At 46.6% G+C, this 11,778-nt stretch overlaps 1 protein-coding gene across 3 annotated transcripts in view; it reads right to left on the minus strand.

Annotated features, from left to right (window-relative positions):
* OCA2 (OCA2 melanosomal transmembrane protein) overlaps positions 1-6,833 on the minus strand; it is a 218,243-nt gene extending 211,410 nt beyond the window's left edge. For all 3 annotated transcript variants that reach the window (XM_037731346.1, XM_017508501.2, XM_037731347.1), the window contains exon 1: positions 6,670-6,833. In XM_037731346.1, the coding sequence (XP_037587274.1) occupies positions 6,670-6,830 (161 nt within the window). In that variant the 5' untranslated portion in view covers positions 6,831-6,833. The remainder of the gene's footprint in view (positions 1-6,669) is intronic.
* Between the last annotated feature and the right edge of the window lie 4,945 nt (positions 6,834-11,778).

An 11,778-nucleotide genomic window follows, 5' to 3' on the forward strand; every position in this document is an offset into this window, starting at 1 on the left:
AAAAAAAAAAAAAAAAAAAAAAAAAAAAAAAAAAAAAAAAAAAAAAAAAAAAAAAAAAAAAAAAAAAAAAAAAAAAAAAAAAAAAAAAAAAGGCAAAGGCAAGTCACACGCTGTCAGGAAATAATTGGAAAATTGCATTCTATAAAAAAAAGGTGTGTTGAGAATATATAATGAATCACAAACCCCGTAACAGCAAAACAAGCAGACCTCACTCTCCAAACATATAAAACTATAATAAGGTGCCTCTACGTACTTATTAGAATGGCTAAAATTAACAGTACAGTCAATATTAAGTGCTGGCAATGATGCAGAGGACTGGAGCTCTCATGCATTGTTGGTGAAAATGCAAAATGGTGCAGCTTCCTTGGAAAGCAGTTTGGCCGTTTCTTAGACAGTTAAACATATACTTACCAAATAACTCAGCAGTCTCATTCCTAGGCATCTATCCAAGAGAAATTAAAATTTACATTCACATGAAAACCTGATGCCAATGCTTATAGTGGTTTTATTCATAATTATCAAAACTTGGGAACAAGCCAAGTGCCTTTCAGAGGAGAATGAGTAAACAAACGGTGATATGTCCACACAACTCCACTCAGAAATAAAAAGGAACACCACCTGGATGAGCCTCGAATGCATCATACTAAGTAAAAGAACCAAACTCCATGATTCCATTTATCTGACACGCCTGAAACAGGCAGAAATGTAGAAACAGAAAACAGATTGGTGGTTAACACGTGCTGACAGGACGAGGAAGCAGCCAAAGGAATTTTTGTGGGCTGAGAGAAATGTTCCAGATCTTGATTTGCTCACAATTACACAATTGCATGCACTTGTGAAAACTTACAGATCCACACACCATTTCTGGAGAGATTACACCTCAGTTAAAAATATATATAATAGTAGCTTTGAGCGATCTGCAACAACACTGATAGTGTTTACAACATATTGTTGCATTTAAGAAACTATAAAGTAAGAGATACACTGTGAGCATAATTACGTAAAAATTTGTATTAAACCTGGGAAAGACCAGCAGGGAACACAGGTAAGCGTATGCAGACAGTAGTGACAGCATTAGGGTCACAAGCTGTGTTTTCCCTTCAGCCTCCAAATTTCCAGCAATATGTTTAGTTACACTTGATGATAATGAAATACAGTAACCAGTCCATGACAGATGTAAACGCTGTCATAAAATAATTTATCTTCATTATTTTCAATATATTCTCTCTAATTTGCTTCCCTGTCCAACCTGCTATCAAATACATTCCTGCTAAGTGGAAGACTGAAAGGTAATTAGCTAATTTTGAAAGGGCAAATTTTAAGGCCAATTAATTCCTGATTTGTGAAAACAACTAGAAAAAATTACTTATATTTTCTACTGATTAGAAATAAACCTTGCCACACAATCTTGCCTTTAAAAAAAATTATTGGGCCGGGCGCGGTGGCTCAAGCCTGTAATCCCAGCACTTTGGGAGGCCGAGGCGGGTGGATCACGAGGTCAAGAGATCGAGACCGTCCTGGTCAACATGGTGATACCCCGTCTCTACTAAAACTATAAAAAATTAGCTGGGCATGGTGGTGCGTGCCTGTAATCCCAGCTACTCAGGAGGCTGAGGCAGGAGAATTGCCTGAACCCAGGAGGCGGAGGTTGCNAGGTTGCGGTGAGCCGAGATCGCGCCATTGCACTCCAGCCTGGGTAATAAGAGCGAAACTCCGTCTCAAAAAAAAAAAAAAAAAAATTATTAAGTCTGTCAATCTGACAACCAATCGTATTTAACTGCATCTGTAGTTCTTTTTTTTTTCAGCTGCATGATCAATTTTATTTTATTTTATTTGTAGTTCTTACATGCTATTTTGAGATACAAAAAAAGATTGAGTCAAAATTTTTCTAAGGATTAAATTAGGCAAAGGGAATGAAAAAGTGCAGAGTGGGGAAGGCTGTGTATCACTAGGCTTACTTACCTCTTCATGAGTAAAATCAGCATATTCGACCAAACAAATTCCTCTTCAGTTTGGCAGTTTTGTTTGTTCCATGTCATTATAAATGCATGGACAAGACATATTCCGCTAACAAAAGGTTGGAAGTCCTCAGGTAGGACGGGGAGAACGGCCCTGAGGAGTCTCCAGCAGCGTCCGGGCTGGAGGTCCAGGGTCCCAAAGACAAGGGGTGAGCTGCCCCGAGAATGAAGCCTGCCTTCCCCGTATGTCTTTGTGGTTGGTTCCCTCTGTTCGAGGACAATTGGTAAAGGCGGTAAAACCGTGACTCTCGTCCCAATATAAAATGAATGCAGATCAATATTTTGTTTAACTCAGCAATTAGAGGACAGTGATAAGATGCAAAGAACCACACATACATGGGCAATTAGAAATGCTGAGTTGGGCTGGGCCGGTGGCTCACGCCTGTAATCCCAGCACTTGGGGAGCCAAGGTGGGTGGATCATGAGGTCAGGAGATCAAGACCATCCTGGCCAACAAGGTGAAACCCCATCTCTACTAAAAATATGAAAATAAGCGGGGTGTGGTGGCGCACACCTGTAGTCCCAGCTACTTGGGAGGCTGAAGCAGGAGAATCGCTTGAACCTGGGAGGCGTAGGTTGCAGTGAGCCAAGATCGCACCACTACGCTCCAGCCTGGGTGACGGAGCAAGACGCTGTCTTAAAAAAAGAAAAGAAAAGAAAAAGAAATGCTGAATTGAACTTACGAATCAGGGCAAAACTGGACAATGCATTCCACAGACACAAGCCAACTTTACTTCTAGGAAAAAGGGCCATTTGCATTGTTGTCAGCTTTCTGATCAGCTGCAAACAGTGAAAGATGCGGAAAACCTGGGAGGACCCCAGACCCCCTTCACTTCCTGTGAAAGCGCCAAGCGTCTCTGTGTTCCACTTCCACCTTTTTCACAACAGTTTGCTTCGTCACTATTCACCTCGGGGGTTGGCAGTGCCTGAGTGGCTCCCAGGGGTCAGCCTGCTGGTATGCTCGTGCTCCAGGGTGGGCTGGACCTAGTGACTTGCTTCTAACCAAATGACTACAGCAGAAGGGATGGTGTTATTTCCGTGATTAGGTCACAAAAGACTGTGCCTCATCCTGCCCAGATGAACTGGACCCCTGGCAAGGGGCTGAGGTGGCCTCCAGTCAACAGCCGGCAAAGAACTGAGGCCATTTGTCCCACAGCCCAGGCCAGCAGCCACACAGATGAGCTCAGAAGAGGATCCTGCTCCAGCTGAACCCTGAGACGCTGTGGCTGCAGCTGACAACCTGTCCGAGCCTGTGAAGACCCTGAGCAGAGGACCCAGGTCAGCTGTGTCCAGATTCCTGACACATGAAACTGAGGAAATAAATATGTACTCTTCTAAGCTGCTAAGTTTTGGAGAAACTTGTTACACGGCAATTGATGATGAATTCACTCTTCCTTCCAGCTTTCTTTGTACCGATTGCCTGCCTTGTGTCACACAGATTTTAATCATTTTAAGAAAATACCTAGTAATCAGTTTGTGCACAGGTAATGTGACTGACCCAGGGAATTGCGCCTGGCTGCCTGGGAGCCACAGGAAAAGGGAGCACAGAGGCTGCGTCTTTCCCACACAAACAGCAGAAGGCAGGCTACAGGGGATGATGCCCCAAGAGCCAAAACACAGGCCAGCTCAGTTCCCCAAATCACCTTTTCAGTACAGTCTCTTTACAGCATCTCAGAGTGTTCTTTCGTCTGCTCATTCTCTTCACCACTGAACCCGTAATAGATGAGTTCAACTTCACTGAGACTAAGGGGTTTGCTGGTTTCTGCATGCCTAAGACTCCCACCTATGCTAGGTGCAAAGACTTACATATCTTTTCTCTAACAAGAATACTGTTTTTTTTTCATTTTCCACCTATTTTCATAAAACAAGAAGAGCAAAATGTAATAAAACCCTTCAGTAACCTTTAGCCTGAGATGACAGTGCTGGGATCTTGCATAGGTGGCCACCAGGCAACCAGCCACATGCCTGCCCAGGAGTGTGCTGCTTCCGGGACTCGCCTGGGAGCACGTGGACAGCAGCCTGTGCCCTCCACACCCAGACACTCACATCAGCGGCCCTTCCCCTGAGAGCCCTCACCGTGGGTGGGCTGAGCCAACACCCCATTCTCCCCACAGTGCTGAGAGCTGCCCCTGGAGGCTACAGTTCCCTGTTGCTCCTCCTCCTGGGAGAAGCTCTGCCAGGGAGGTGCCACTCACTCATGAGGGCTCATGCCTTCAGGCAAGGCTGGCACCTTCTGGCATCTCCACTCAGCCCAGGTAGCTGCCAGTGCCATCCCGACCCCTCCCCGTGCCCTGGGCAGGCTGTGGGGGCCGGGCACCTTCAGCCCTCCCTTCATTGGACCATCACTCCTGCCTCCAAGTGCCCACATCTGTCAGCACCTCTCCACGCCCTCCCTCCTCCTCCACCTGGAATCCTGCCTGAATACCCAGGGCCTCCTGCCTGTGGAGCTCATGACAGGGGCCCCAGGTGGCCCCTGGTACACCATACATCGAAGCAAGAAGTGAGGTCAAAGACCTTAGAAAATATACTCTTCTGGTCTTCCCGATTCTTGTCTCACTGTGAGGCCTTTTTCTAGAAACTGGAAGCTGAACATTAGCCTTCCGTCACTCACACCCTGCCCAGGACAATCCTGCTGCCCCCCATCTGCCTGCCCAGGCACACGCCCACACAGTCCTTCTGGCCATATTCAACACTTCCTAACAAAACACTCTTTAAAGAAGAGGAAAACGGAAGCCTCTTGCTGGGAGAAGATCCTGTAACACAGGACCAGAGAGGGTGAATAACCAGAATATTAAATCTGAATTTGGGGGACAGACACCTTCAGTATATAACAGAGAACATTTGCTGCAGGCTGTTTTTAATAGCACATACTGGGGGGTGAGGAGCAGAGAATGAAAAGCCGTCAACCGGAGAACAGGTCTGAATGGTGGCATGTTCCCATGATGAAATTCTACGCAGGGAGTTCGAACGAACGAACTAGAGCTGCACGCATTAGCACGAGAGGTCTCGAAACACATCGGCAAAAAGAGCGACTCAGAGATTCCCCATCTGCAACACGACAGGATAGACTATTAGTGAATAAAACATCCGCGAAAGTCCGCGCAGGCCAGGGTGCTCCCCCAGAGGCGCGGGGTCTCAGCAGCAGCACGAGCCACACCCACATGCCTTCTGTGGTGCTTTGGTAAAGGCTGGAGACACCGTCAGCACTGCGGCGCTCAGGACTCCGGCTGTGGGAACAAGGGTGCTCAGATCTGCAGGGTCATCGACATTCCCCAGCAGAGGCAGGCAGAGACACCTACTCAGAGGATGCTGTTTTTCTCATTACAAGGACATCTGTGTGAACTGCAAAGTATGGATTTGGAGTATGAGCACTGGCATGTAAAACCCATTCATTGTCTTTACCTAAGTAAATATTTAAACATGGATCAAAATTTTTGATCAGCATAGAAAATGCTGAGTCGCAATAGCAAAGACTTGGAACCAACCCAAATGCCCATCAGTGATAGACTGGTTAAAGAAAATATGGCACATATCTACCATGGAATACTATGTAGCCATAAAAAAGGATGAGTTCATGTCCTTTGCGGGGACATGGATGAACCTGGAAACCATCATTCTCAGCAAAATAACACAAGAACAGAAAACCAAACACTGCATGTTCTCACTCATAAGTGGGTGTTGAACAATGAGAACACACGGACACAGGGAGGAGAACATCACACACCAGGGCCTGGGGGCTAGGGGCCTAGGGGAGGAATATCAGGGGGTGGGGGGATTGGGGAGGGATAGCATTAGGAGAAATACCTAACGTAGATGACGGGGAGATGGACGCAGCAAACCACCACCATGGCACGTGTATACCCATGTAACAAACTTGCATGGTCTGCACATGTACCCCAAACTTAAAGTATAATAAATAAATTTTTTTTAATGGAATGATGTCTTTTGCAGCAACATGGATGCAGCTGGAGGCCAGTAGCCAAGCAAATTAGCGCAGGAACAAGAAACCAAATGCCACGCATTCTCATGAGAAGTGGTGCTAGCCCTGGGTGCACTCAGACACAAAGAAGGCAGCAGTGGACACTCGGACCCCACGGGGGCGGGAGGAGGGAGGGTGGAAAAGTAACTATTGGGTACCATGCTGTCTACCTGGGCGATCAGTGGTACCCCAAATCTCTGCATCACACAATACACCCAGGTAACAAATCTGCACATTTAACCCCTGAATCTTAAATAAAACTTGAAATTATTTTTTAATTTATTTTTATGTAAATTCTGGCTTTTCTGACATGAAAAACAATACTCAGTTAATTCACTTGCTGTATGTATAGAAATAAAGCATGTCCTAAGAGAGATACGCTTTCCAACACTGCAGAATAATTGCAATACCTTAAATAATAGATGAAGGGCTAAGTCTTCATGCTGCAAACTCTCTTTCCTATTTTTATTATCTTTTACAGCTAAATTAAGTTTACCATATTTTACAAACACCATTCATCAAAAAACTAAGCCAGGAAAGTGATCTAACGCTCGAGAGATTATTGCAAAATTTCTGGAAATTTCTCCCACAACACCCATGGGGGAACGACGCTCATGGAAACCCCATCTTTGTGAACTCCACGTTCACAAGATGGCACCGTTTCAAACTCACCTCCCCTTTGTGAGGAACGGGGCGCCCTCCCGGCCTGCAGGAGCCCAGTCGCGGAGGCACGAGTTCGAGGCGTCTGCGCCGCCGGCCCCGCGCGGAGACGCCTGCAGGAGCTCCACCCCCTGCGCGCCCGGGGCCCGCGCGCCGCTGCCCTCCAGGTGCATGCTCCGCGCCGTCTTCCCCTAGGGCAGCCGGAGAGAAAGCACTCGGTGAGAGGCCTGCCCCACGGGAGTCCCTGCGCTAGGAAGGCTGCTCCGCGGAGGCCCTCCCGGCGCTCCAGCTCCCTGACCATCCCCACCCACGAACGCGCCCACACATTTCGCACGGGCCGTGGCCTCCGTGGATCACGGAGCGCCGGTTAAGTGGATCGCCACGTGTGCACAGCATGAAGTTCTGTGCTGCTGAGAAGCAGAGGCACGTGCTGGGGCCGGAGTTAGCAGAACAGGTGCATCGGCCACTCCCAGTCCCCTGATTCACATACAGTCTTCACAATGCCCCGTGAGCACGGAATTCCGGGGTGCCCAGGATGGCGGGAGTTTGCGGAGACTCAAAGCAAGTACAAGGAGCGTCAAGTCTACAGCTGAGTAAGCCAGGGCACTCGCAGCCCCAGACGCCACACTTCCCAGTGGAGCCAGAACTTACTGCAAATACAGAAAGACATGACATTTGAAGAAACCCCAACAACCAAGAAAGGCCATACTCCTTCTCACCGCGGTTATTTCCCTGCCCTAACACTTCGGCTGAGAGTGATCACTCACAAACCAGTGAGCCGAAGGCAGCCGTGTGGGCAGAAGGTACCTGTATCCTAAAGTGAGATAAAGCATTTGTTTTATATGATGGTTCCACTGTCTGGTAAGAACAAAGTACAGATGTGCATACCAGCTACAAAAACGTTGTCTGGTTTCACCAATTCCACACACGAGCTAAACGTTTCAGTATTTGCATTTAAAACGGATGTGGCACAATATAGAGATGATTAGTGAAAGTCATGCTAACAATTTAAAATTTAAATTTATTTAGAATAATGACATTAAATACCAATTTAAAACACACCATGACAAGCCAAGAGAGAGAGACTATGGAAGAAAAGAAAAAACTTCATATTTGAGTACTATTAATGGCATTTTTCCTGGGTTTTGCACAAAGCGCCCCACAAATTATGTAACTGGTCCTGCTGCGATGTTAGAGGGGTCCTCTTGCTCTCCACTGACAATTGCAGGGCACCATTGCCCCTCCGAAAACACTCAGCTTCTTGAGAACATGCCGTTGGAATTGTCTGAACACTGCCCCCAGGCAAAGCTGAATTCGGATGTGCCCTCCACAAACTCAGAGGCTGAAACCGGCCCCTCTGATAGGATGGTGTTCAGGGGTGGGGTCTTGGGGCTGCGGCTGGGATCTGAAGAGGCCTGAGGGTAGAGCCCTCATGGATGAGCTCCAGACCCTATAAGAGTCATGGGAGAGCTCGCTTCCTCTCTCCAGCCTGTGGGGACTGGCTGAGAAGGCGCGGTCGTGCAGCAGGGAGAGGACCCTCCTCAGGTGCTGAACCTGCTGGCGCTCTGATCTGAGATCCCACAGCTTCACACGCTGTGGGAAGTGATGTTTGTGGCAGAAGTCATCAGTTTATGGTGTTTTGTTACAGCAGCATGAATGGACTCACAGGAGCATACCACCCACCCTTAGTGCAACAAACATCCACGCTTTCAGGCCATGTCCTGTCTTTCCTGGAATATTCTAGCCCTTCTCTCTCTTCCCCCAACCACGACACTTATGTTTTGGCTTCAACATCCACGGAGGTGATGCTCCCCACTGCCCGGCCTCTCAGCACATGACCAGCCCTTGGCAGAGAGCCCACTCTGCCCAGACATCAGCCAAGCCCTCCAAGGCCTGGCTTCACTCTTCCCCGGTGGAGCCTTTGTGGTCCAGCAAACATCCTCCTCTGACTTGCCCCAACTCATTCTCTCAAACTTACCTGATACATGGGTTTTCTATTGTCGCAAAACAAATCATCCCAGAGTGCATGGGTTTAAAAGCACACGTGTGTATAATTTCAGAGTTTCTGTGGGTCAAGGCCAGGGTAGCTCAGCTGGGTTGTCTGCTTGGGATCTCAAGGGGCCACTGGGCTGTGATTTCATCCGGAATCTCAAATGGGGAAGAAGCGGCTGCCAAGGTCACTCAGTGCAGACAGGATCCACGTCCTGGTGGCTGCAGGACTCAGGGCCCCGGCTTCTGGCTGGCTGCGGGTTGGAGGCCCCCTCAGAGGCCCCCTTCACCCCAACAGGCTCCTACATCCTCACTATGTGTGCTCCCCAGCACATCTGCTCGCCTTCTCAGGCAACAAGGAGCATCTGGAGAGGGAGCAGCAGCAAGGCAGAGTTTCACAGACTATTATGTGTTGGGGGCATCTACCGCTTTGCCATATTCTCTCAGCTGGAGGTCAGTCCTGGGTCCTGCATGCCCACACCCAAAGGGAGGGGACTAAACCAGGGTGTGAATGCCAGGAGGTGGGGACCACGGGTCCCTGGACTCTGTCATCCAGGGCCAAATCCCAACCCTGCTCAGCAGCGGGAAATTGCTTAGAAAATGTTCCGTGCTGCTTATGGCTGCAGATGACATCATGTGAAGAACCCCAGGTGGGCCCCAGTGCTGCCCCACAATCCCACCGCACCTCCCCAGGCAGCGTACGTGCCTGTTCTCCGAGGCCCTCCCCGCTGAAGCCCCACACATCCAACACCCTTTCACTCCCAGCTGCTGCGTCTGCCTCTTGCTCCCTTCACTGGCTGAATCAGCCAGGGTCCAAGAAGGAAACAGAAGCTACTCTGAGCACTTCTGGAAGGAGCTGGAGCCCCAGGAGAGATGCCCCAAAGAAAAGCGGGACACCCTCCCTCTCGTCACACGACATGTCTTTGTAACAACCTGTACATGTACCCCTGAATCTAAAACAAAAGTCGAAAAATAAAACAATACAGGCAGGCTGCAAGTAAAAAGACGGAAAACAACAGACCATCCAAGCATCAATACAAAGAAAGCAGGAGAGGTTATATTCACATAATACTTGGTAGGCTTCAAAGCAAAGAAAATTACCAGGCACAGAGAGAGACATCGCGTAGTGATTTAAAAAAAAAAAAAAAAAAGGTCACTTTACCAAGAAGACATGGAAATCCTAAACACACACGCAGAAAACAACAGAGCTGCAAAATATCTAACACAAAAACGAATAGAGCTAAAAGGAGAAAGACATTTATATTACAGTTTTATAGTTGGAAACTTAAACATTTATCTCTCAGCAATTAATAGAACAAATAGACAGAAAATCAGTGCAGATATAGAAGAACTGAACACCTTCAACCAACAGGATATAATCAATACTGTAGAACTCTCCATCCAGGCCGGCGCGGTGGCTCAAGCCTGTAATCCCAGCACTTTGGGAGGCCGAGGCGGGTGGATCACGAGGTCAACAGATCGAGACCATCCTGGTCAACATGGTGAAACCCCATCTCTACTAAAAATACAAAAAATGAGCTGGGCATGGTGGTGCGTGCCTGTAATCCCAGCTACTCAGGAGGCTGAGGCAGGAGAATTGCCTGAACCCAGGAGGCGGAGGTTGCGGTGAGCGAGATCGCGCCATTGCACTCCAGCCTGGGTAACAAGAGCAAAACTCCGTCTCAAAAAAAAAAAAAAAAAAAAAAGAACTCTCCATCCAACAACAGCGGAGTATTCCTACAAAGTGTCTATAGAATGTACACCAAGAGAGATCACACTTTGGACCATAAATCAAACCTCAACAAATTTAAAAGAATTGAAATCATACAGAGTATTCTGTAGCCACAATGCAATCAAATTAGAAATAAATAACAGAAAGACAGGAAAAAAATCTGCACACTTGGAAATCAAACACACTTCCAAAAATCCAGGATTCCAAAAGTAAGCCTCAAGGGAAATCAGAATTATATTGAGCTGAATGAAAGTGACAATACAACATACCAAAATCAGCAGAACACGGCTAAATCAGTGATGGGAGGAAAATTTACAGCATAAATGCTAGTATCAAAAGGAGAGCAAGTCTCAAAAAATAATATACATTCTTATCTCAATAACCTAGAAAAAGAAGAGGAAAATAAACCCAAAGCAAGCAAAAGTGAGAAATAACAAAGGTGAGATTAAAAAATCAAGGAAATAGAAAACAAATCAACAAAAACAGTAAGAAAAAAAAATCAATAAAACAAAGAGCTGCTTCTTTGAAAATATCACTAGAATTAGCAATCTTCTTGCAAGACTGGCCAAGAAAAGAAAAAAGAGAGAATGCAAGTTATTAATATCAGGAATGAAACAGGAAATATCACTACAGACCCTGAAGACATCAAAGAATAACGATGGTATATTAGACTACCATTTTACAACTTTACACACATAAGTTGGAAAACTTAGTCCGATTCCTCGAAAAGCACAAATTACTACAACTCATCCCATATAAAATGGGTAATTGAATATCTCTATAATATATAGTAAGTAAATTAAATTTGAGGTTTTTTAAGACAGATTTTCATTCTTGTTGCCCAGGTTGAAGTGCAGTGATGCAATCTCAGCTCACTGCAACCTCCGCCTCCCGGGTTCAACTGATTCCCTTGCCTCAGCCTCCCAAGTAGCTGGAATTACAGGCATGCACCACCACACCCTGCTAATTTTATATTTTTAGTAGAGATGGTGTTTCTTCATGTTGGTCAGGCGGGTCTCGAACTCCTGACCTTAGGTGATCTGCCCACCTTGGCTTCCCAAAGCACTGGGATCACAGGCGTGAGCCACCACATCCTGCCCCAAATTGGAATTTTTTAAAAAAGAACTCTCTAGGGTCAGATGGTTTCACTGGAGAATTCTACCAAACATTTAACACCAATTCTATACAATCTCTTCCAGAAAATGCAAGATGAGGTAAACCTTCAGTGAGTTTTATGAAGACAATATTACCCTGATCACTACAAAGAAAAAATACTACAGCCAATATCTCACATGAATGTGGTGCAAACATGTTTAACAAAATTTTAGCAAAGGGAATTCAGTTAATATATTAACTACACACATAACTAAGTAGGGTTTGTTCCAGGGGTGCGAGGCTGG

This window comes from Cebus imitator, unplaced genomic scaffold (genome assembly GCF_001604975.1).
Source record: "Cebus imitator isolate Cc_AM_T3 unplaced genomic scaffold, Cebus_imitator-1.0 Scaffold392, whole genome shotgun sequence".
Classification (NCBI taxonomy): domain Eukaryota; kingdom Metazoa; phylum Chordata; class Mammalia; order Primates; family Cebidae; genus Cebus; species Cebus imitator.